Source organism: Ipomoea nil, unplaced genomic scaffold, assembly GCF_001879475.1.
Source record: "Ipomoea nil cultivar Tokyo-kokei standard unplaced genomic scaffold, Asagao_1.1 scaffold0268, whole genome shotgun sequence".
NCBI classification, from domain to species: Eukaryota; Viridiplantae; Streptophyta; class Magnoliopsida; order Solanales; family Convolvulaceae; genus Ipomoea; species Ipomoea nil.
The window spans coordinates 6,008,290-6,033,313 of record NW_017616696.1 but is presented as its reverse complement, the minus strand read 5'-3'; the positions used below and the strand labels follow the sequence as shown (position 1 = coordinate 6,033,313).

The 25,024-nt window shown below is 36.7% G+C and overlaps 3 protein-coding genes across 13 annotated transcripts; 1 reads left to right on the top strand and 2 right to left on the bottom strand.

Annotated features, from left to right (window-relative positions):
• Window positions 1-3,555: 3,555 nt before the first annotated feature.
• LOC109151305 (dual specificity protein phosphatase 1-like) lies at window positions 3,556-6,902 on the bottom strand. Of its 10 annotated transcripts, none has more exons than XM_019299247.1 (7): window positions 6,820-6,902; window positions 6,533-6,587; window positions 5,494-5,588; window positions 5,249-5,384; window positions 5,043-5,160; window positions 4,811-4,958; window positions 3,556-4,037 (listed from the first exon to the last, which is right to left on the bottom strand). In XM_019299247.1, the coding sequence occupies exons 1-7, from the start codon at window positions 6,877-6,879 to the stop codon at window positions 3,951-3,953; spliced, it is 699 nt and encodes a 232-aa protein (XP_019154792.1). In that variant the 5' UTR covers window positions 6,880-6,902; the 3' UTR covers window positions 3,556-3,950. The 10 variants fall into 10 exon arrangements, with proteins under 10 accessions (XP_019154792.1, XP_019154844.1, XP_019154835.1 ...); XM_019299299.1 differs by having other exon boundaries at window positions 3,587-4,037; window positions 5,494-5,595; window positions 6,533-6,597; window positions 6,820-6,848; XM_019299290.1 differs by having other exon boundaries at window positions 3,587-4,037; window positions 5,494-5,595; window positions 6,820-6,838.
• A 1,939-nt stretch (window positions 6,903-8,841) lies between these two features.
• LOC109151795 (mediator of RNA polymerase II transcription subunit 7a-like) lies at window positions 8,842-11,406 on the bottom strand. The gene is made up of 5 exons (XM_019299456.1): window positions 11,102-11,406; window positions 10,771-10,840; window positions 10,118-10,284; window positions 9,906-9,979; window positions 8,842-9,026 (listed from the first exon to the last, which is right to left on the bottom strand). The coding sequence occupies exons 1-5, from the start codon at window positions 11,234-11,236 to the stop codon at window positions 8,966-8,968; spliced, it is 507 nt and encodes a 168-aa protein (XP_019155001.1). The 5' UTR covers window positions 11,237-11,406; the 3' UTR covers window positions 8,842-8,965.
• A 7,999-nt stretch (window positions 11,407-19,405) lies between these two features.
• LOC109153567 (IQ domain-containing protein IQM6-like) lies at window positions 19,406-23,838 on the top strand. 2 transcript variants are annotated; one of them, XM_019301423.1, is made up of 9 exons: window positions 19,406-19,675; window positions 20,680-21,131; window positions 21,467-21,581; window positions 21,669-21,734; window positions 21,821-21,909; window positions 21,996-22,083; window positions 22,177-22,416; window positions 22,504-22,605; window positions 22,899-23,838. In XM_019301423.1, exons 2-9 carry the CDS (start codon window positions 20,695-20,697, stop codon window positions 23,610-23,612), a joined length of 1,851 nt encoding a protein of 616 aa, XP_019156968.1. In that variant the 5' UTR covers window positions 19,406-19,675; window positions 20,680-20,694; the 3' UTR covers window positions 23,613-23,838. The 2 variants fall into 2 exon arrangements, with proteins under 2 accessions (XP_019156968.1, XP_019156974.1); XM_019301429.1 differs by having other exon boundaries at window positions 19,424-19,675; window positions 20,791-21,131.
• Window positions 23,839-25,024: the final 1,186 nt, after the last annotated feature.

Here is a 25,024-nt window from a genome sequence, read left to right as displayed (position 1 = left end):
CGTCCGGGTACATCTCCTGATAACGAGTAAAGTCTTCCTCGTTCATTAGCCCTGTAACCGGACCGTCCAAGTCATCCAGAGGAATAGAAAAGGTCATACGGAAGGTCAGCTGCTCTGGGACAGGCACGTCAACAACGGTCCCGCCTGGGGAAGTTACTCGAGCAGCCCTCGGAGGAAGAGAAGGGCGAGAAGTCGAAGCGACTTCGCGACGAGCAGGAGTCGGCGGATGAAGAGCCATGGAGGCAGTGCCAACAGGTGATCTCTGTGGAGTCGGACGGGGAGCCTTCCTTTTAGGCTCCCTCTCAGGCCGAGTCCGTTTCGAAGGCAAGGGGCGCCGGGGCGACCCAAAGTCAATCCGCTTCCCTTTCAGTGGTGAGCGACCCATGAGGAATTAGTGAGTTAAGAGAAGAACGGCCAAGATCATTTATAGGTGCCAGGCCAGGCCGAGGAGATCAGAACGGTCCCGCAAGATCCGGGAGATCGCAGATAATCTGGGCCAATCCGGAGTCATTCAAGGCACGGATTCGGTAAGCAGGAGGCGGTTACTACTTTTCCAAACCTAGGATGGCGGACCGGGTATGGAAAAGTGAGGGACTAGTTGATGGGGTGAGAACCCCGGCCCAAGAAAAGAGGCCCAGAAGGAATGCATGGGCTGAGTCCAGGACTCGGCCCAGGTCCAAAGAAGGACGGCCCAATGCCGAACGGGGGCGAGGAGTCGGCCCAGGCACGGCCCAGGAGAGGACCCGGCCCAGAGAGCCGTTGAAGGAGCCTTCAGAGCAGTTAAGGCAAGGAGCCGTTGAGGCATTAAAGGTCGGACTCGGTCCGCCAGTTACCGGCCAGAGAGAGCCGTTGGCAGAGTCCGTAACGTCGCCCAACGGCTCGGCGCATTAAATGTAATCTTGAAGTCGGCCATCGTGAGCCTTTAAGTCAGTAGAGGAGGAGCCACTATAAAAAGGGCTCCTCCACCCTTGTAAGAGGGAGATTGGAGAACCCGGAGAGGGAAATAGAGAGCACTATTGAGCATCATACTTCACTAAAAATATAGACTTTTTGTGAAAGGTGTATCCTCCAGCTTAAGGTTGTGTTGGACCTCCTTGGGCCCGAAAACCCAAAAACCATCATATTGTATTAAAAATGATCTTTCATTATACTAAAAATAAATTTTATGTCAATGATCTATGGTATAATGGTTGGCTAAGCTAAGGGTTGAAATGGTACAAGGGGCTCAATTTTATGAGAAACGTATTCAAAGGAGAGGTATGTTCTTGACGTATCGATTCAACATCTCTCGAGTATACCTTGGTGTTGAATCCTTATTTGTGCACCCAAGTTTATGCATTTTTTTTGAATGATGAAAAAAATCCACAATCACTATCTAAAGATGTGCACTGGATAAACTCTACTGGCCACAAAGGACCACAAGGAGGTAAACCAGCCTAAACTATCGATAAATGACCGACTGAAACCAAGAAAGTTGGAATTCAAACTCGTGATACTGTGATTACAAATTTGTATCCTTAATCAAATTAGTTAGTGTTTATCGGTCTCCGGGACAGTTGTGCACCCAGGTTTATGCATTGATTTAGTGGAGCAATGAGTAAGATTATTTTAACAAATACGCATTGAAAAAGTAATTGGTAAATATTTATATGAAATCTTGTACAAAATGCAAAACCACCTCTTTAAAAGTTGATATACATTTAAATAACACGACTAAAATGCTCAAATGTTCCATGTTCACTTTTGTCTAAATTAAATAATGGGAAAATGACACTTTTTTCCCTGAATTATATATTTATAGCACTTTTTTCCCTTGAATTATTTATGTAAGTATATTAGTCCTTTCAATTATTTTAAAAGTGGCAGTTTTTTCCTGATATATTAAATTGATATTTCTAACTCTTAAAATAAACATTTTATTTATTTATCTTCTCCAACAAATTATTGTGTATACATAGAGATGATCACGATTCGATTCGAATTGAACCGGACACTATAGGAATCGAATAAAAGTTTTCAGTTATAATTCAGATTCAGAACCCAGTATTTGGATTTCAGTTTATTAAAATTATGAATCGAACAAACTGGATCCTGAACCGTGAACCGGCGGTTCCAGATCTGATTCGCGATTTTGAACCGTCTTTATTTTAAAATAGTCTAAATTCAACAATAAATGCATTTTATTTTTTTCAGTTCGGAACATGAATCGGCCGTCCTCGGTTCGCGATTTTAATAAACTCTAAATATCGAGTTTCAATTCTAAATTGTAATTAGAATATTTCGATTTGGTTGCTATAGTGTCTGTTTGGTTTGAACCAAATTGTGGTCATAATTTGTTGGAGAAGAAAAATAAATAAGGATAAATATGTCCATTTAACATTTCGCGAAAAAAAATATTCACTTGAATAATTCAGGGAGAAAAAGTGCTATATATAACTCTAAGGGGAAAAAGTGTCATTTTTCCTTAAATAATTCTATATGTGACAGTGACACATTCCACTAGATGCTAGAGCCGAAATCTTTTTTATCAACAACAGTGGGCGGAGGGGAAAAATAAAGAGAAATTAGTGTGTAATTCCCCTATTTTGTTATTTCAATAATGATTATGATTATTATAATAAAGATATATACGCAATTTGGTGCTTCAAATAGTTTGTAATATTTGTGGGGAACCACAAAAGATTCATGTTTTTGAGACTTATCTGTTTTGCAGGAGAAAGGGGAAGAATGATCACTTTCTAGTGTACAAGCAACTCTTTTGCTCAATACGTAGAAGAATTGTACTCCAAATACAGACACACCTATGGCCCCGCTATACAAAAGTTTTTTTTTTTTTTTTTTTTGTTTTTTTTGGTTTTGCAAGTACTATTTACGTTGTTACAATGTAATGGCCCTGTTTGGAGTTGTTAGCTGATTGTGTTAATTAGATGATATAAATAGTTGATAACATTAGCTGATTGTAGAAAAGTGTTTGGTAAATTAGCTGTTAGCTGATAGCTGTTTGGTATAATTTCTTTTCTTAAAAAGCTAATTGAAAAAGTTGATTGGAATAGCATTTTGAATTTTAGCCTTTTGGAGTTGCAAAAAGCTAATTAACCAAACATTTATATTGATATTTTAACTAAATCAAACAATTAATAGTGGTCAAATAAGCCAAAATTGACCTATAGACCAATTTTTTTACCAAAAAGGGCCAATAACTATCCATACATACTTTCTCAATCTATTGAAGCACAAAAAGTCATTAATCCCACATGTCTAGCCTCTGTGTTAAACTGAGTTACCATCTTCGTGTTAAACTAAGTTACCATGATTCACATCCTCCCAGATGCTCTGTTGGGCCGGGGCGTGGAGCCCAGGGATTCAACTTCTTGGGAACAAAAATCCTATTCCCAGGTTGGATAAAGTTGGTCTCAGTTCATTAAGTATAACTGTGATTGGAACGAAGGTTTTAAGCATATTTAACCCAATAAGTTCAGAATTTCAAGGTCTAATTCCTGACAGGTGAAGAAATAAAATGGATTAACAACAAATAAAGAATAAGCAGGCAAAGGTAAAAAACATTTTTTCATACAAAATACAAAACTTGATATCCAACTATTTGGCTTCGTTCTAAGGTATTTATGGAAATGAATTATGCTTGCAATACACATGGTGGAAGTAAAGCTCATCATCACACAAATTGAGTATAACCAGAAGTATATAACTAAATGTTATCATAAATGAGACAAATGCAGACGCTTATAGAAATCTGTATGTCAGCCAATAAACCTGTAAATCCTACATATCCTATATATGCATTTATTTACTCAAAACCATGCACTTCAATGCTATGAAACATGATCTTGGAGGAAAGAGATTGCAGAAAGATCAGACCTGCAATCATGGGGCAGCTTGCGGACCAAGAGACTGGTAGGAGGTTCCCTAAATCGCCCTCCACGGTGACCTCTTTAGCTTGGACTTCTGTATCTCCTGCTATAGCCCCGTGGTGGTGAAGGACTGTAACTATAGCTTCTTCCCCTCATATTTCGACCGAGCTTCCTAATTCAAACACCAAAAAAAACAAACAATCACAACCAAACCGTAAAAAACTCCATTTTCCTCAAACGATTCATACTATTTCTAAAATTCGACACCATACCAAATCATATATATATATACTGGTTCAAATGAGGACAGGGCTTCCCGTGCGGCCGGTGCGGATTGCATCATTAGGTATGCATAAATGCACTACACAGTGTTCCGAAATGCACAAATGCACCACAAAATGCACTACACCAAATGGTGCATTTTCGGACACTTTGTGGTGCATTTATGCTTACCTAATGGGGCGTGACTGCACGGCCGCACGAGAACCTGACCCTATATATATATATATATATATATATATATATATTCCAGTGACAAACTTATAAGCAACTAATTTTATCAAACACATCTAGCCCCAATCGCCTAATTCCAAGTTTTAAGGTGTTGAATTAAGTTTTCAGGCTAGCCACCTGACAAAGTTTTTGTTGAGTTGAACGGTTTGGATTGATCCCCCAAGATACACACCCACCCCTTAGAGTAGTAACCCATGCTTAAGTTGAGTTTATGTTGAGCCAACCCCAATAAAACTAACAATTATGATGTATGAAAATAAATGCTACCTAAAATTGTTATGACCTATATGAATTATGAAATCCCTTAGCCAAATCTGATAATTCTTTGAAGGAAATTAACAAGTGACACCAGGCCAAATATTTGGTTTTAACCAAAACTGAAATGTTGAACTTTGTTCAATCACGTGATAAAAAGTCGAAGGCAATACCTCTATAAGAATTTTTTCATAGTTCTGTAGCACCAACATAAAACCAGCATTAGGACAAGCCAATGGCCTTTTACTTTTCACAAGTTCCAGCGCTTCAGACATGCCCATACCATGCTTTTTCATCAGATAAGAAACAACAACCGTCACACTACAATATAAACAAAAGTATTTTGTTATCTTCATCTCTAACGTATGCAATCACAGGAATTCAAGGCAAGGAACAAAAGTCCACCTTCTGGATCTTCCCATATAGCAATGAACCAAAACACCGCCTACTCTTTTGCCCTCTTCAATGAAATTAAAGCATTCATCGAAGTACTGTGAAATTTCTACATCTTCTCGGTCCAGCACTGTTCACAAAACAGTAATTTCTACTCATAATCAACTACTGAGCACTCCAATATTCAGAGAATAATTTTCATTAAATAATTTTCCTACCAGCAATAACCTTGTAGGTAAAATCATTTGGATGAGCGGGTGCCAGTGCACGGGCAACTGTCAAAATATGTGTAATGTTCAAGCTTTTCAATCTAGTTTTATCATTTGCAGCTCCAAGGGAACCCAAATAGAGACCCTATAGAGGTAGAAGAAAGCTCATTTACTAAGGACATCAATAAACCGAAAAAAAAAAAAAAAAAAAAAAAAAAAAAAAAAAAAAAAAAACTAAAATCCGTAGTTAGTACCTCTTCAATCTTGCAAGGAACATTATCCTCCTTAATGAGCTTTGTTGCAGATAATGCTTGCCGTAGAGCTGCAATTTGCTGCTCCATTTGTCTGCCTTTTGCCTTTATAATCATATATCGGTATCAGTTTTATGCTATTGAAGAGAGGTAATCAGTGTGGACATAAATACAGAAAGAACTCAAAGAAGAATAGGAATTGCAATGCCTTGAAAGCATAAAGATAGAATATTATTCAATAATGCTCAATATAAAGTGCCACTAACTTTAAAAGTACCATTTATTACATTGCACTACATGATATCATGCTCAAATCTTTTTACTTCTTGGATTGTACATAAAGGTCAACTTTGCTTTTTTAAAGTTTCTCTTCGTTCGGTTTTGAAAAAATGAAACCATTTGGTTTAACATTGTAGTTCAGTTTGGTTTCAAAAATTTCAATTTCGGCTCAGATTTTGTTCGGTTCGGTTTGTCATCTTTTCACCAACTAAAAACTTCAAACAAAATCAGACTGCATCAGCAGTTTCTTCTCAAGCTCAAATCAGTACTTGAAAGCAAAACAACTTCATGAAGGAACAAATATATATATAGTACATGATTTTGAAGTGCACACATATTTCTTAAAATCAAAATAAATAGAAATGAACTTAACTGTGGGCAAATCAGACTACATCAGCTGCTTTTTTACAGCTTTACTCACTATTTGACAAACAAAAACAGCTTAAGGAAACATAAAGTTGCATGATCTCAAAGCAAACTCAAAATTATATAAATCAAATTATATCCAAGTGAAAAAAAAAAAAAAAAAAAAAAAAAAAAAAACTAAAAACTAAAAACGAAGTTATATACACAGAACTAAAACCCTGTTCAAAATAAGTAAATGTCACCCACTAAACAAAATCATCTAATTTAACATGAAGAGTAAAAGATAATTCAAATTAAATAGAATAAAATTGAAAGGATAAATCTCACAAACCAAGCTGAATTCAAGATTATTTCCATCCATGCAAATAATAAACCGGAGAAAAGAAAATTCAAACACCTTGAAATCCTTCTTCCAATTCAGAAATGTGATGCACCACCACCGTCAATTCTCTCTAGAAAAAACTAAAGCGCATTCAAAAGCCACTTAATTGCAGAAAATAATGATAAGCAGATTTCAGCTAGTCTTGAACAATCGACACGGCAGGGAGAATTAAACCATCCCTACTTTCAACCCATCCCTTCACAAATCCCAGCCTTCGCAATGAAGAAAACTTAATTAACCCATCCATACTTTGAGTGGCGAGGACGAAAAAACTGAAATCTAAAGGGAGCAAGAAGACGAACCTGAGAAAGTGAGAAGGGATGGACAGGGAGAGGCGAGGAGCAGAGAACTGAAAACTCCATTTACTAACCGAATAATTTCTCAATTCTCCAAATTTCTGAAAATTAGAGAATTTTTTTTGAAAAGGAAAATTAGAGAATTAGAAAATAAAAAAATAAAAAATAAAAAACATGTTTTCAAGCATAATTTTTTCATTTTAAAAACTAAAAACAGAATTTATTGAACTTCTAAAAATTATTTTCTAAATGAAAAAACATGATCATCTATAATTTATTTAGTTATATATCACTATAACCACATTCTTACAATTATCTAGTACATATTTATTATTTTCTCTATCTCATTTTATCTGTAGTTGTGAGTCTTACGAGAACCAACTTCTTAATTTTCTTTCTTAAATCATTTTGCTGTCTGGACTAATCAAATCAATTGTTATTTTTAATAAATCTGAATTACACAAATGCAGACGAAGAAGAAAACTGATATATGAAATACCGTGTGTACTTGGGTTAAATTGTGTGTGTTATAACATAAATAATGAGTATGTGAATTACACCCTTTCTCTCCCTCCCGTCCCATCCTCCGGAGCCGGAGGGGGTCGTGGCAGCTCGCTGGCCGCCGATTGCATGGAAAAGGAAAACGCGAAAAAAACTGGATCACAAGAAATTTTCCTTACCAAGTCAGAGAGTCGAGAAGAAAGTTTTTTCGACGATCTTACTTTGTGTCATGCTATAATATTGAATTATGAAGTAATTTATTAGTGGCGGTAGAAAATATAAAATTTGAAGGACATATGAAAGATCATTTCTTGCATATCATTAATGACAATATGACATTTGCAGGTTTAATTTGCCTCAAGTAGATGCAACATTTGTTATGTGACTTGTGTCCATATTCCATAAAGAGGCAAACTGTCATGTAGATAGGCATGACAATTTTTCTCCAATATCTCAAATCTCTGTTCCAATGTGGACGGGGGCTAAAATTTGGAGGAGGAAAAAGGCGGACATAGAGTTGGATTTTCCACCGAGGATGAGGATATCACTTCTCACCTTGTCCTATCCCTAGTACATTATATATATATATATATATATATATATATATATATATATATATATATATATAATGAAGTTATGAAGAATTAAATATTTAAGTACTAGGCTAATATTTAAATTTAATAGTTTAAATTAAGATTTTAATATTTAAAGTTTTTATTTAAATATTAAATATAAAAAATTAAAAATTATTGATTTGACTATGAGTTGTCACGCGTAGAAATTCTGTCTTTGAAAATTTCCTACTATTCCTTCCCCAGGGAATAAGGAGTGTACTGTAGCATTCGTACAACTTATGTAGCATTCGTACAACTTTCCTACGAGATTCGTACAACTTTCCTACGAGATTCTGAGGTTTGCTACATTGCTCTAGAGCTTTCTTGCACATGTACATAGCATCTCATACTTTGTAGAATAGTCTAGAGGCATATACATATCAACTAGAACATTTTAGAACCTTAGAATCCTCAAGTTTGTATAGAGATTTTGGGAGGATTTTAGAGAGTAAATCCTAACCGTATGATTGAGTAGATTTCCACCATCTATTGAAGAGATGGAATAGATATAAATACCACTCAAGATCTCATTTGTAACCATCCATTACCATCATGTTGGTGGGTGGTATGCAATATAGGTGTGGTGGTTTGGAGTCTCAAAGAGAGATAACAATTATAATGTCATGCAATCAATATACAATCATCAGGCATATCAAATTAAACATAAAAAAATATCAACATTGTCTCAGAGAAGGCCAAGTATCGCCTCAAAGCTCATATGAAAGTATTGTCTCTTGAGAAGGTGAGTATTGCCTCAAAGCTCATATGAGAGTATTGCCTCAAAGAAAGACGAATAGGAAGGACGAGTAGGAGATTAGGAAGGGAGTATTGCTTCAGAAGGACGAGTAGAACTTAATGGGATAGAAATTGAGAAGAACTTAATAGATATCAAAAGGACTGACTAGTAAGGATATAACCAACACAGTTGTCTGCAACTTACATATCATCACCAGAATACTATTGCATTTTACAGACAAGGTTAAATCATATACTTCTTCAAACTAACAATATAATAATAATTTTCAAAACTATGCATTTTACTGCCCTTCTAGGGTCCCTACTGCTTCCTTCAAAAGTTTTTGTGCTTCTTCTCTTCTTCTGCACACAAAAAAAAAAAAAAAGTTAAAATTTTTATGAGTTGAAGCATTCAACTAATATTTAGACTTCCCTTAATTAGTACCTAATAAAGAAGGCATCAAATTGAGTCAATTTTTTCATTTATACAAGCATGTGTATGTGGTATTAAACTTGTAACATCAAATTTCCTCTCACCCATCCCACTCGAATAAATAAAGGCATAAAGCAAAGGCACAGTCTTAGATGCTCATTACATGTCTTTCTTCCTCCTTATCAATGATGCCTCATTATATAACTGTGTTTCTCAAAGCCAAAATTAAGCATTGAAGATATCAATAAGATCAACAGAATGTTGTGCTAGATTGATATCCTAAAATGAACAAATGAAAATGATTAAACAGAACAATGTCTTTGAAGCATGAAGCCAGAAATCCAAAATCATTTCTTGAAAATTTCAACTAATGAAATAAAGTTGTTCATAGAGAGCATTCAGCATAAGATAAACTCTTCTGGTGCACAATTGAGCATCTATTGATTGGAAATCATGAAGAACAGTTGCTTGCTTTATTTTGACTATATTCTAATAAACTCACATTGCATATATCCCGTATTTACTAACCATTGGGCCCATAGCCTTGAAATATTCAAGAAAAACCGGTGGGAGACCCTAGTCTAACTAGTTGGAAGTTACAAATCTGATTAGGATGATGGTATTAATGGACACATTGAAAGAGAAACATCATTTAACAGTTCAACATATGATTCCTTCTCTTTTTGAGACACCAATTTAAGAATTAACGTTAGGGTCACATATTATATATTTTTATTTCGGAAGAGCTAGCAACTTCACCATGAACTACTTACACCTATGTTTCAATAATACTTGCAAATATCACATACCTTTTAATGTCCTCAACAGCTTGTTTACGCCGTTGTATCTGACGTTCTAGGATATGGATAAGGGTTGCCCTGGCCTATCAAAATGGAAGGCAGATGACAGAAAATAACACGAGAGTTTAATGATGGTCTCTCCCAAAAAAATAAATTAAAATAACAAACAAACAAAATGAAAAAAGGTTGGGGTCAAGATGGAATTAAACAAAGAAACACACCTGGTGGGGACGTAATGAATTGAGAAGGTGATGTAAGTTCTTAAAGATGAGAGATATTTCTTCCACTCTCCGAGCATACTGTGATGGCCTCTCTACAAGAATATCAGCAAGCTCCAATATATGTAGCTGCAATTCTCTATTGAGTGATCGCAGCTCCTTCTTGAAATCTGTAGAGTCAAAATTTAGACATAAAGCAAATTAAGCTGCATACTTGATAATAACATTCAAAGTCCAAACTGGAACTAGAATCAAAGTCTCATCCTGCTCAGAACAAAATTAAAAACTGAAGTGAAACAGGTCCAAAAAGAAAAAAACTGGGAGAACCAGATGACCAGAAAAAAAACAAATTTACAGAACATTCACTCTCACATATAACTACCCTATGAGTTGGATTTTGAATCCACCCTAAGGACGGATCTATCTCACTCAGTGTTGTAAAAATCAGCCCAGGCAGCCGCCTAGGGCGCCCCTTGGCCGAGGGGATTTCAGATTCAAGATACTGATCACTAACACATTAAATTTATCTTTGGGAACCCTTGAAAATAAAAGAGAGGGTAAAGTATATCAATAGGTTGTAACTAAAGAAAGAGGATATATATACATTAATATAGCAAGCTTTCCTTAAATAACAAGGATACAGAGAAATATCCTACCAATATTTGGCCCTTTTGGATATAACTGGCGAACACCCTGATCCTCCAAACTTGGAAGAGCATCATCAGTCTGCATTAATTGTAATGCTATGCTCAGAACATAACGAACAAACGACAAATCTCAAAAGCAATATTCAAACAAAAGTTATTTTTCAGGGAAAAAAACAGACTTGTTACAGGGCACCATAGATTTTGAATTGATCCATATAAAACTAAGTAGATGCTAAAGGGAAATAACTAATTAATTCAAGGGAATTTAACACAAAAACACGCCAACAAAATCAAAATTTTATGTTCGCCAGGAAGAAATTATTAGATTAAAGGATTATACAGTGTAATTGCACCCGTAAAGGACATAAGTCCCTTCAATGGGAGGAGGGGGTTCCGGAGCGGATTTCGGGTCATTGCTGTAGTCCTTGTACAGCCGGTAAAACGGCGGTGGCGGTGGGTATGTTGCTGTCGACATGATTTACTTCCTCCAAATTCAATTCCGCTTCTTCTTCTACTTCCGGCGACGGGACTAAAGTTCTTCTTGCGTGTGTTCGCCGGCGTTCAATCGGCGAAATCTCTCTGAAGTCTGAACTCGCTAGTCGCAGTTGAAATTTCTGAGCTTCTGCCCCTGATTTTGGATTTAAACCGGTTAAGGCCAGTTAGCATGTAATGTCGGCCTAAATCTAGTCCCAGTCCCAGTCCCAGTCCCAATTGGTTTGTTAATCCAAAGCCCATATCTAGTGAAGCCTAGTCCATGAGCTGCCCAATTGTTATACCATGGACCAAGATCCACCTTGCATTATGAATCCTGATCTAAAAATTGACAAATTATACTGTGAAAAATGATGTTGTCTCAATAAAAAATATTTTTTGCTTTCTTTTGCCGTTAACGGCGTTTGTCTTCAGGAAGTCTATGTTCATTATTATTGAACTCTATATTTATAATTATAGAAGTCTATGTTCATAATTACTGAACTCTATGTTCATAATTATAGAACTCTATGTTCATAATTTTTGAACTCCATATTTACAATTATTGAACTCTATATTCACAATTACAGAACTCTATGTTCATAATTATAGAACTTTATGTTCATAATTTTTGAACTCTAGAAGTCTATGTTCATAATTACTGAACTCTATATTCACAACTGCAGAACTCCATATTCATAGTTACGTAACAGTATATTCACAAAATTTGATGTCACTGAATTCTTTTGACAAATTAAAAAAAAAATTAATTGGTAGAGGGAAAACGGTGTTACTAACGGCACCGTTACTCTCAAATTGCAGAACGACATCATATTGGACCCGTGTCCACCTTGCAAGGTGGACACGAGTCCATGGCATAACAGTCCCTAAAAAGTATGTGTCCTGTAATTAACCAATCGTTATACCGTGGATCAGGGTCCACAGTGCACTGGACCGAGGTCCTATGCGATATCGTTTTAAATTTTAATTTTGACAGCGACAATTTGTTGTTCAGTTCACATTATAGGATTTTTTTTTTTTTTCTGTAAAGCATGTGTTATGTGTTTCTATGTCATGTTATGTAATTCTATGTCTTGTGCTATGCATTTTTGTGTCTTGTGCTATGCGTTTTTGTGTATTATATTATGCAATTCTGTACCTTAAGAATATTGATTCTATATATGACCTAAAGTAAATATAAAACCGCGTATGAATTTTGTACTTGAAATTGATTAGTAGTTATATAACACACAACATATTGTGTATCTTATTTTATGAATTTATGTCTTGTATTATGAAATTATTTACCTATAGAACACACACACACACACACATACACACACACACACACACACACACACACACACACACACACACACACACACACACACACACACACACACACACACACACATATATATATATATATATATATATATATATATATATATATATATATATATATATATATATAATCTAAATAAATCATATTTGAGAATAAGTAAATATATAACATGTGTATCTGTCTTGTATTGTGAGTTTTTGTGTCTCGTGTTATGAAATTTTGTACCTTAAGAGTATTGATTCCGTACCTAGAATAAATTAAAATTTGTGTTGAAACATAATAAACGGAAAACTATAGAATCTGTTAAAGCTTAAATATCAAAACATCGTCATTTTGATCTAGGGTCTACAATGCTATTTTGGACATGGTCAACGATATAAATTGTCATAATTAACATATTATATGGGCCTTCAGTTAATAAATTATGTGTCTACTACAATTAACATACTATGTATATGCAGTTAATAACATATTATGTGTTTATATTTAATATATTATGTGTCTTCAATTTATTAAATGCACATAATTTGTTAACTGTAAACACAAAAATATTATTTAAAGATATATACTTTGAATGTTATTTTGGATCAAGTCCACAATGCAAAGTGAACATGGGTCCATGGTATAATTTGCCATGAGTTACCTAAGAGCATCCAATAGGGATTTTTTGCTCAGTTCTTGTCCAATAGTAGTTGGTGTCAGTTCCTTGAACATGTGCTTTATCGTTCGCAAATTATGCCATGGAATCGTGTTCACCGAGAATGGTGAACACAAGGCAAAACGACGTCATTTTTAGGCAAAAAAAAAAAAAAAATCGCGGATGTGGAGTTAACGGCGCGCGTTTGATCAAATTATGAATTTTCTGTTATGAGATTATGAATTTTATGAAAATTCATAATCTCATAACAGAAAATTCATAATCGCATAACAGAAAATTCATAATCTCACAATTGAAAATTCATAATCTCATAACAGAAAATTCATAATCTTATAACAGAAAATTCATAATCTCATGGTTCCAAAGTGAATGTGTAGGCATGGTTCCAAAGTGAATGTGCAGGCATGGATTCATAATTTATGAATGTCCGTGATTTCGGACGGAAATATGTAGGCATGGTTCCAAAGTGAATGTGCAGGCATGAATTCATAATTTATGAATGTCCGAAATTATGAATGTAATGAAAATTCATAATCGCATAACAGAAAATTCATAATCTCATAACTGAAAATTCATAATCTCATAACAGAAAATTCATAATCTTATAACAGAAAATTCATAATCTCATGGTTCAAAAGTGAATGTGTAGGCATGGTTCCAAAGTGAATGTGCAGGCATGGATTCATAATTTATGAATGTCCGTGATTCCGGACGGGAATGTGTAGGTATGGTTCCAAAGTGAATGTGCAGGCATGAATTCATAATTTATGAATGTCCGAAATCTTTGTTCACCTCAAATTAAAGTGAAACCGCAAAATATGAAAATAAAGAAGAAAAGTCACACAATTAATTAAGAAAAAAAAAAAGAAGAAGATAACGGTGTACTAACACCGTTGGAACCGTGTTCACCATGAATGGTGAACACGGTTCCATGGCATAACGTCTCTTTATCGTTATGTTTGCTTACCTCTACAAGAAAGTAGTTGATGCCTCTTAGTTTTATTGACGATCGGAGTAGTTAAACGGTGGGGCAACACAATCGGAAAATAAAAACACGATGACGAAAAAGGTAAATACTTTGTATTGCTTTGTGCATTTGTGTGCGTATCGAAAAGTTTAACCTTTTTCAAGGTGTACAAGGGCTTATTTATACAAAAATGTAAGTGCCTAAACTAGGCAAGTCTTCTTTGCCATAAATATATTTGGTGTGTGTTTGGTTGGTGGGTTTTGCCCATAGGAATGGGTATGAAAGTAATTGTTGTTGTTTGGTGATAGGTTTTTAGAACACTACTATGGGTTTCGAATACTCCATCAATTGAAAAACTCATACCCAAATACAATAAGGTTTCATTCCCTTATTCATTTTCAAGCACTATTATTAGTAACCATTCCCATTCCACCCTACTACCAAACATGTTAAATACTTTCACCAAAACCCATTACCATTACCAAGTATTTGATACCCATTCCGATTTCGATTCCTATGTGCGAGCCAAACACACCCTTGATCTCTTTTTTAAGTGCAATTGATTCCCTTTCCTAAGTTTAGTTGATCTCATTTTCTTATTGTCTCTGTGTATCTTGCCGCCCCACAAGATCCGCTCCCCTGATCGCCTAAGGATTCCGTCATATCTTCTATGCCAGTCTATGTCCTCTCATGAGTCGGCTATTCTACCCTTCGGCAGACTGCTTTGCTTAGTTGTCCGCTTGTGCCTCTTCCCCGACTATTCTAATTAGTACTTGATGCCCCTTAGGCGACTTCACGTCTTTGGTCTTCCAGTCAAGTCATTGCCCATGGCCACTCGATCCCCCTTCCGACTACTACAACCTCTCGACCAGTTGCTGACCGATTGCTCATTGGTCCGAACGATTACTCTTGGTACTCGATCACCCTGGGGCCCGTCTGGCTGAACCTCTGTCCCGGTCGGCTATACCTAGGACCCGTCCAGTCATCCGACCTTCTCACTCAGCCAACTGCCTGACCGAACGCATGGGGCTCCCATTCATTCGGATTAACCGCGTAGAGGACTCATCCAGCTCTTCTCGTTTATCGGCCGACTACTCTTATTCTTATCCGATTGTGACCAGGCAGGGTGACCTCGATTGCCTTTGTCCAGCACTACATCCCTGCCCCTGTGCCTATCTCCGGTCTCATTTATTGTTTGACCCGACTCGAAGTGTATCATGCCAATGTCCCTCCCATCAATGCCATAAAAGTGATGAACGTAGTTGCGAAATTTGTGTGTGTGTGTGTTTTTTTTTTGGTTTTAGTTATGCTGACAGCTAGAATCTCTCTGTGGAGATATTTGACGCTTCCCAATAGCAGAGACCGCAACTTCTGCAAATAATGTTAGTCCCATGTTTGTACTGCTAATTTGTACATATACTATTCTTCTCCACGTACCATATATACTAAAGTATGTTGTCTACCCACCTCATCATCTCACCCTTACACTTAGCTTCTAGCTTCCTACTGTTCGTAGGCATATTTGATTTATTTTTAGGCATATTCGATTATAGTTTCATATATACTTTGCTCCCTATTTTTTTGCAAACATTTCTTAGCAAAAACACAAAATAGATATTGAAATAATGCAAGCTAGCTCCTCTACTTGATCCTCTCCGCCGTTGTGCTTTTCTCTTGGAATGCTTCCCTTTTGATTATGTGTAAAAGACAGTCTATTTAATAGTTGGTGCTGCTTCCTTAGCTTGGGCAGTTATGTTTGCTCCCCTCTTTAATACCACGGTTTAATAGTTATGCATTTAATTTGAAAATGTTAATAGTCAAGAATCGAATGTGATACCAATTGAATAGTTATGCATCAAATTTAAAAATTTTAATAGTCAACGAGACAAAGACTAATATTGATACATGTACTATAGTCTAGAGACTAAAAATGATATTTTCTCTAAATTCTAGAGATTAGAGAAATAGTTATTTGTTGGGCAGCAGCTTAGAGGGTGAGTGCAATATCATGTCACTGGGGTGATAGTTATTACGTAAATATAAAGAAATAATTGTGTATGGGTTAATAGTTATAACTTTTGGCGTAATGGTTGCAGCAGAATAAGTTGATAAAAAAAAAAAAAAAAAAAAACTTAGGATTCAAAATTATATTGAGTTAATACTCAAAATCGTCTTCGACTATAGTGGTTTTTCTCAATTTCGTCCTAAACGACTTTGGTGACCTAATATCGTCCCAGACTTTTGTGTTTCGCTCAATTTAGTCCTCCATTTGTTATTCCGTCAAATTGGTATTAAATTAAGGGACAATTCAGTAATGTCAATATTGATCTCTCTTTACTTTCAACTTGTGAAGTGCGAAATTCCTCTTTCTTGTACGAATTACACCCAGATTTACTCCCGGACCTGCAAATCAAATTTTATATTCGCAGTTTTAGGAGTAATTCGTAAAAAAAAAAAAAGGATTGCATAGTTCACATGTCTATGAGTAAAGAGATGCCAATATTAAAATTACTGAATTGTCTATTTATTTAACACCAAATAGACAGAATAACAAATGAGGGACTAAATTGAGCAAAAACACAAAAATCTGGGACTAAATTGAGCGAAACACAAAAGTCTGGGACGATATTAGGTCACCAAAGTCGTTTAGGAAGAAATTGAGAAAAACCACTATAGTCGAGGACGATTTTGAGTATTAACTCAAATTATATTCTTATTAAAACCCGAATCCACTTTAATTTGTCAAACCCAAATCGAAAGTGAATTCCAAAATTAGTTGTACCACAAAATGAGTATCTAAAATGCTATTTTAGTTAAAATTTTAACGGTAGTAATTACTTGATCTTGACATAAATTTTAAGTCAAATTATTATGCAATTCTTTAACACATTTGCAATATTCAAATTCAACAACTTGGCTTGAATCACATGTTTTTAGCTGCAAAGTTGGATTCAATACTCGTACATAAAACTTTCCGATTCAATATTTGCTTTGCGAAATCAGAGTAACGTTGTCGGGGAAGTAAGGCTGACTATGTTGACATTCCAACTTACTTTCGGGAATAATTCTTAATAATTAAATAAATAAGCATTTTTTTATTGTTGAAAAGTATAGTATTTATTATTATAAAAAGAAAAATTATATTTTAAAAAAATTTATAATAGTAAATATGGTTTCTTTTTTTGTTTTTGTTTTTTTTTTTTTTTGCATTGTGACATTTTAAAAAATAATTTAATGAGAAGTCAATACACATTAATAGATATATTTACAGACAAAAAAAAAAAAAAGTTTGAGAGAAAGACTTGTCAGACATTGAATTAATAATTTAATATGTAAGTGTGAAATAGGACAATTTATATTATGTATCACGGCGGCACATAGCATGATAGCAATGTGCGCCCAGACACAAAGCGCGTGCATTTCAATTTCTGATGTCACTCCGTCCGTCCAAACGACCCAAACCCCATTATGTGTATTCAGTTAAAAGTTTCTATGTATTGTGTTATGAGTTTCTGTGTATTCAGTTAAGAGTTTATGTGTATTCAGTTAAGAGTTTCTGTGTATTTAGTTAAGAGTTTATGTTATTATGTATCATGTTAGATTATATGTATTCAGTTATGAGTAGGGGTGTCAAAGTGGGCCAAAGCCCGCGGGTTAGCCCGTACCCGCCCCGTAATGGGACGGGTTAGGGCCTCAAGAAATTAGGCTCGCGAAAATGCGGGCCTAACGGGCATGGTCCGCGGAGGGCCAGAGCTCGCGCGGGTTGCGGGCTGGCCCGCGGGCCAGGCCATATTTAAAAAAATAAATAAATAAATTATATATATAATATCATTTTTTTTAAAAATCATATATATAATATCTTAATTCTTAGGCAATGTGTAGATCTAACTATCTAAGAGTACGCAGAAGGGGAGAAATACAATAATTCAATAATCCTTCACCAATTCTTAATTCAATAATTCCTAGAGTACGTAGTTCTTCGGTTCTCCCGTCTCCATCCGCCTCTAACTCTATCAAATAATTACTAAAACTAAATCATTAATTCATACATATTTATGAATTACTAAATCGCCTCAAAGTCTAGCAAACATACATATTTATGAATTACTAAATCGCCTCCAAGTCTAGCAAACATACATATTTATATATGTATTATACACAGACGGAAATTGTAGAGGGAAAATCTGAAGCCGAGAGAGAAATCGAGTGTGCTGTTGAACCCTAGCTTGATCACCCTTCTACAGTTCTGCTGAACGCGCGGTATCGATCCGGGAGATTTGGCGAGGTTTATGGATTTTATGGAAGTTTCTCGTGCCATATTTCAAGCATTTTTAACATGTTTATATACTATTTAATGGTTTTCTTAAATTTAAGTGATGGCCCGTGGGACCCGCAAGCCCGCGGGCTTCGCGGCCCGGCCCGCCAAAGCCCGTCAAATAAAAAGCCCGCGGTGGGGCGGGCCGGCCCGTATTAATACCCCTAGTTATGAGTTTCTGTGTACTCCGTTGTGAGTTTATGTGTATTCGAAACAGAGAATTTTTTTTGGACAATGCACCAAAACGACATCGTTTTGGGTAGGGCGGGCGCACAATGCATTGTGCGTCCTGGTGCACGATATAACAACCGGTGAAATAGTATTTAAATATCTGTAATAATTTTACAAGAAATTAGAAACTTTTATGATAGTGAGCTTCACACACTTGAAGAAGATGATCAAGTGTTCCTTTGTACAGAGTCTCATGTTCCTTATAAGAGACCGATGTTTCTAACAAGTCATATGAAGATTATTGAAATGCTGTTGGATTTGAAAAATCTTGAAATAGGAAGTTGGGAAGCGGAAAATAATGTTGCAAAAATGGTTCCAATATAAGAAGGAAAAAATGTGAATTTCCTATTTTACTCCTCCAATAATAAAACATATTTGGATTTTCCGTCAAGTTGAAACAGAAATCTAACGTTAGGGACCAAACACGCTACTTTCATCATCAATTAAAAAAAAAAAAAGGAGTATTGTATTGTAATTGTATAGTGGTGTAGTGAAGAAGTAGAGAAACACGTGGTTGACAAAGTATGTCATCACGGAGTATGATATATAATTACGTCGTCCCCCTACAAAAATGGTGTAATTGTTGGATTACATTAAGCACAGCTAAAGCATACATCGTCCCTGTATTTAAATGTCTCCACACACAATGTCGGGCCTGTTGAGGGGGAGAGAAACGCAGAAAAACAATTGAGGAGGGCCACTCCGTTTTTCTTTCTTCAATTTCCAAGGGGAAACCCACCCCTTTCACTCTTTCATTTCCCTTCCTCCTTCCATTCTCCTTATCATCTTCCTATTTGCTCTCTGCAATTCTCTCTCCTTTTGCATCACGACCAATCCTAGCTTCTCATTTTAATCATAATGTTCTAACTGCTCTCTTTTTTGTCTGTTTGAACGTGCAGCATTGCCATTGAGGCCTTCTTTAACAAGGTGAAAACACATTTTGGTGTTTATTTATGTTTGATGTTTTCTGATGCAATGCAGTTTTTGCTTAAAAGATTGGATTTTGAAATTTGGGTTTGTGTTGGCATGCGGTGTACGCTAAGAAAATGGATTCAAACCAGCTTGGTTGGCCTAAGACGTGAGTGGCCGTGCCCTTTCATCTCTTAAAAGAGATCGGAAATTTGAACCCACTATTGTATGAATTTGGCCAGTACTTTGCCCCTTAATTGGGTCGGCCCGGTGCGAAAGGGGAATGGTATAGGTTCGGGACACTTCATGGTTTGACCAAAAAAAGAAAATGGATTCAGACTATGCATTAACGGGGCATTTGGTTGGAAGGAAGGAATTAGGGGGAAAGGAATTGTAATTCAGTAGGAAAAGAATAAGGTGAGAATAAAGTAGAAATTCAAATTACGTTGTTTGGTAGAGAGAAATAGAATTATTGGAATTGAGAAGGAAATAAATGGTATAAAGACTAAAATACCTTGTCTAATAATAATAATAGTAATAACAACCAAGGGTAGTAGTGTTATTTCATATGTTTTTCCTTTCTCAAATTCATTGAATTGCAATTCATGGGTACGGGGTACCCCATGAATTGCAATTCGGAATTGCAATTCCCTCCAACCAAACAATGTAAGTGAGACATCCACTGAATTGCAATTCAACTACAGCTAAATTACAGTGAACCAAACGCCCTGTAAAGATTGCATTTTTAGCATTGGGGTTGTGTTGATTTTGGTGTGTGAATTCACATAAACGAATATGAGGCATTCCTTTGGTTTGGTTAATTGCATTTGAATATAATTGGATTAAATCCAACGTTGGAATGGTGTGAAATGCACTTTCCACATTGTAACTTTGCTGTTTTGGAATGAATTTTAGGACAATGGTAATGCTATGATATTGGAGGTATATATCTTATAATGCTTAGGAGATGGGGTTTCTCCATAGAATTATTGTGTTGTCATTATAATTTGATACATTCACAGGTTTTTTTTGCAAAAATGGGAACATCCTTTTCCTCCTCGTTGTCCAATCTTAACAATTTGGATAGTCAGATTGAATCTTATTTAGTGAGAACAATAAGCTTTGGAGGAAAGGGAGTGAAGAAGGCTAAACTACCGAAGAGTTTAGATGGTTCTGGACCTTCCATGTTGAAGTCCTCTGGTTCTGTAAAGATGATCCTTAAAGGGTCTGTTAGCTTCAATGGGATTGAATTTGTGACCAAGAAGCCATTCTTGTCTCCTTATGTGATTAGATCATACGGCCATGGAAGTCGACAATTTTCTGTCAAATCGCCTTCACCAGGCACTATCTCAATGCCACCTCCAAATACCCGTGACCAAAGAAACCAGGCTGCAGTAAAAGTGCAGAAGACTTATAAAAGTTTTCGCACCCGGAGACAACTAGCAGATTGTGCTGTCCTCGTCGAACAAAGATGGTAAGCATCAAAGTTGTTGTTCATGTTCTTAGGGATCAGACGTTTTTGGATAACAGATTGATCCATTTCATATTGCTGGATTGGAGAAGAAGTAGCCAATTAACAAGACAGATATTATATTTAATACTTAAATCATGTTGAGAATATAGCCAACTATCAGCTTAGGCTTTTAGTTGAGATGGAGCACATGCTTCAATTTGATATCAGAGCCATGTCAAAGGTCGGTCCACGTGTTGCTTGGAACCCACCGCACAGGATAAATGATGAAAAACGATAAAGTTTTATCACAGATGCTTTGTGCTATTTGCTCAATTTTGTGCATATATAATGTGCAGGTGGAAGCTTGTAGATTCGGTTGAACCCAAACTCAATGCTATATCATTCTTCGACATTGATAGACCTGAAACTGCTGTTTCACGTTGGTCAAGAGCGATGACAAAAGCTGCTATGGTAAGGATTGGGTCACTGCTCAAAGAATCCTTCGGTTAAACTATGACATTTAATTCTGAAATCGAAGATTTTTTCCATTGTTGGTAGGTGGGAAAAGGTTTGTCTAAAGCTGGACAGGCACGCAAACTTGCTTTGCAGCATTGGCTTGAAGCGGTAAGTTCTATAATACTTCATGTAAGCATACTAAGTCGCTTTCACTGTGTTTTTTCATTGACATCCATTCAAACTTGTGTGTATAGATTGATCCTCGCCATCGCTATGGTCACAATCTTCAATTTTATTATGCCAAGTGGCTTCAATGTGACAGCAGACAAGCCTTCTTCTATTGGTAAGTTTTGCTTTGACTCGGAAAAGGTTCAACGTCTAGAAAATTGAAACTCTTCTCGATCTCCTTGAATCAAATCACCACTGCAGGTTGGACATAGGTGAAGGCAGAGAAGTAAATCTCGAGAGATGTCAACGATCAAAACTTCAACAACAGTGCATCAAGTATCTTGGTCCGGTGAGCTTCTTCTTCTTCTTCTTCTTCTTCCATAGTGAAATCCATAATTATTTGCTCTCTCAGTGTCTTCAATCATTTAATGCAATTTCACAGGTAGAGAGGGAGGCATATCAAGTCAAAGTGGTAGATGGAAATTTTTTGTATAAACATTCTGGAAAGTTGGTTGACACGAGGGAATGCACCGACGATACGAAGTGGATCTTTGTGCTTAGCGTGTCCAGGGTTTTGTATGTTGGGCAGAAGCGTAAAGGAACTTTCCAACACTCTAGTTTCTTGGCTGGTGGTGCAACATTGGCCGCTGGAAGATTAGTTGTTGAAAATGGCATTTTGAAGGTACAAGATCAGTACTTAACTTTAACTTTAAGTCTTTAACTAAGAACCCTGCAGATTGATACCCTTTTATGGGCTGGTATAATATAGGCGGTCTGGCCTCACAGTGGACATTATCTCCCAACGGAGGAGAATTTCGAGGAGTTCATTTGTTTCCTCGAGCAACATAACGTTGACATCACTTTGGTCAAGGTACATATATACAAGTAACTTGCAGTCTTGAACGATCAAAGTTTAGAACTCTTTTATGTTGCGGAAACTGAAGTGTTATGGAATATATATTTGATATATAGATTAGACAGTCTTACTGATTTAGGAAGGTAAGACATATGGAAACTTGTTTCTTTTTCATAGTCTTCTAGCTCCTATTTATAGGGCTTTGTATTCTCTTTTCTATATGACAGTTTGAGACAATATCAGACAGCACATTAGAAACTCTCTCTTTACTTTCGTAATATTAAGATACTATTGTCGTGATTGTGCAGAGAGCACCAAGTGTGGACGAGGAGGGGTCGTTCATTAAGAAGGAATACAGCTTTAGCCTGCGTAGTAGCATGTCAGAACCAGATTTGAAGACGGGGAAAGAAGAGGAGTCGTCGAGCATAACATATAGCAAAGTAGAAAATGTGAGGGCGCCCTGCAGGTCAAGGCGGTCTAGTAGATTGCGACCAAACATTCCAGTACTTGAAATTCCAAAGAGGGAGGATATACTCGAGATGTTCAGGGATGAAGAGAAAGGGCAGGCAGGAACGAGTAGCCCCGTCGTAGAAACACCTGCAGGTGGGTACGAAACAGCAGAAGAATACTTGTCAGACACCGAGTTCTCAGTCTCTAAGCATAACTTATTCGATGGAGAAACTGAGGAAGACTACGAGGAGCCTGTCCCGAAAGAAAAGATTGCGAGAAGAATAGTGTCACACCAAGGAATGAAGTCGTATCAGCTGGCAGACCAGTTATCATGCAGATGGACAACGGGAGCTGGACCGCGAATTGGATGCGTGAGGGACTATCCAGTGGAGCTCCAGTTTCGCGTGTTGGAGGAGGTGAATTTGTCTCCCAAGAGCACATTTTCATCCCCGCGAAAATCTGCTCGAACCACGCCCAAGCACCACCTGTCCTGCAGAGAAGCAAATGCAAGCAAAAGTCCTATGGGAAGAGAATCAATGTTGTTGTTGAATCAAGTTGCTGCAACACCATGAAATTAAGCAGCACACAGATTCATACACAACTCATCCATCACTAGTGTTTAGATGGAAATTTAAGGAATCTTTTTTGTTTTTCCTTTGTTTTTGAAGTTATAGAAATTTGTGTTAGGAAAATTGTTGGCAAAAGTAGCATATGGTCGGTCTTTCACATACCTCAATTGTTGCCAAACATAACACAGGCACAGTCGTCAGATGTAACCAACAACAATATGAATCTCATTCACAATGCCTGCATTTGTTACTATGATATTGATAATAATTAATTAAAAAAAAAAACGGGGCACCCTAGCGCCTAGTCAACGTCTGAGCGGCCGCCTAGGCTGATTCAAACCCTCACATTGTGCCTGTACGTCGCAAGACTTTAAGGTGATCAAATTAACGACCAACTAGACTATCTCCACAGAGCAATTCAGGTGATTTTTCCTCCTAATCAATCAATTTGTCAAAACTCAACTAGTTTCCTCCTAATCAATCAATTTGTCAAAACTCAACTAGTTTAAAGGTCAAAACAAATTTACTAGTCGATGAAGATTCAATTAGTTCTCATTTGAAGTCTAGCTAGGATTATAAAGGCGAGAAAGACAATAACATTAGAAGTAGGAATTTCTACAACCCAACCATTTAAGCACTACTTTTCAAAACTATATTTCTCTTTAATTTCAAGATCGATCACTACCCGTAGCATTCATTTCTCCCATATTACAAAGTTATGAGACTCCATTAATGGCTTTCGAGTTAATTACCGATTTGGTCCCTCGACTATGAGGATTTCACTAATTTGATCCTCGACTATCAAAATTTCTCAATTTAGTCCCTGACTATGGCATTTTACCTGATTTGGTCCTAAGTGTTATTTTCCGGTCAAACCTAAAGGGCAATTTGAGAATTATTAAAAAGAATTATTATTACCTCATCATCTTCAACCCAAATTATTATTATCATCTCCAATTTCCAGCCAACATCATCATCATCAATGCCAACATGCCATTTCTTCACTAGACTTCACCCTTCATTCTCAACATCAACTCAACATCATAGCCGATCACCTCTCAACTACACCGCCGGACACCACCACCATCCACAACTTCGCGGATGCTGCCAGAACGTTCCGCCGTCGTTGCACGCCAGTCAACGCTACATCCAACTACTACTGCTAGGTTAACCGAGAGAGGGGAATGAAGTTAGAAGGTGGGAGTTGCTACTGCCGCCGCGAGAGAGGGAGACCGTTGCTCGCTACTAACCTGCTCTGCTTTGCCGGAAAAGGACATCGCCGAAGTTGCTTTTGAGATGAGAGGGATAGGCGAGGGAGAGAGAGAGAGACGAAGGTCCACCGCCATGCCTTGCTACTGTCACTGGTCAACACTTCGCCAATCTACAGTCTATGTCGTCAACGAGTGAGGAGCGAG

What these genes read in the sequence shown, in the direction of transcription:
- LOC109151305 (XM_019299247.1), bottom strand. Translation starts at nt 6,879, where the DNA reads ATGGAGTTTTCAGTTCTCTGCTCCTCGCCTCTCCCTGTCCATCCCTTC. An exon ending in ATCCCTTCTCACTTTCTCAG is followed by an intron (nt 6,588 to 6,819) that starts GTTCGTCTTCTT and finishes AGTTTTTTCTAG; the next exon opens with AGAGAATTGACGGTGGTGGT. An exon ending in ATGAAAAAATTCTTATAGAG is followed by an intron (nt 4,038 to 4,810) that starts GTATTGCCTTCG and finishes TGAATTAGGAAG; the next exon opens with CTCGGTCGAAATATGAGGGG.
- LOC109151795 (XM_019299456.1), bottom strand. Translation starts at nt 11,236, where the DNA reads ATGTCGACAGCAACATACCCACCGCCACCGCCGTTTTACCGGCTGTAC. An exon ending in TTTACGGGTGCAATTACACT is followed by an intron (nt 10,841 to 11,101) that starts GTATAATCCTTT and finishes CAATTAATGCAG; the next exon opens with ACTGATGATGCTCTTCCAAG. An exon ending in ATTCATTACGTCCCCACCAG is followed by an intron (nt 9,980 to 10,117) that starts GTGTGTTTCTTT and finishes CCATTTTGATAG; the next exon opens with GCCAGGGCAACCCTTATCCA.
- LOC109153567 (XM_019301423.1), top strand. Translation starts at nt 20,695, where the DNA reads ATGGGAACATCCTTTTCCTCCTCGTTGTCCAATCTTAACAATTTGGAT. An exon ending in GTCCTCGTCGAACAAAGATG is followed by an intron (nt 21,132 to 21,466) that starts GTAAGCATCAAA and finishes TATAATGTGCAG; the next exon opens with GTGGAAGCTTGTAGATTCGG. An exon ending in GCATCAAGTATCTTGGTCCG is followed by an intron (nt 22,084 to 22,176) that starts GTGAGCTTCTTC and finishes GCAATTTCACAG; the next exon opens with GTAGAGAGGGAGGCATATCA.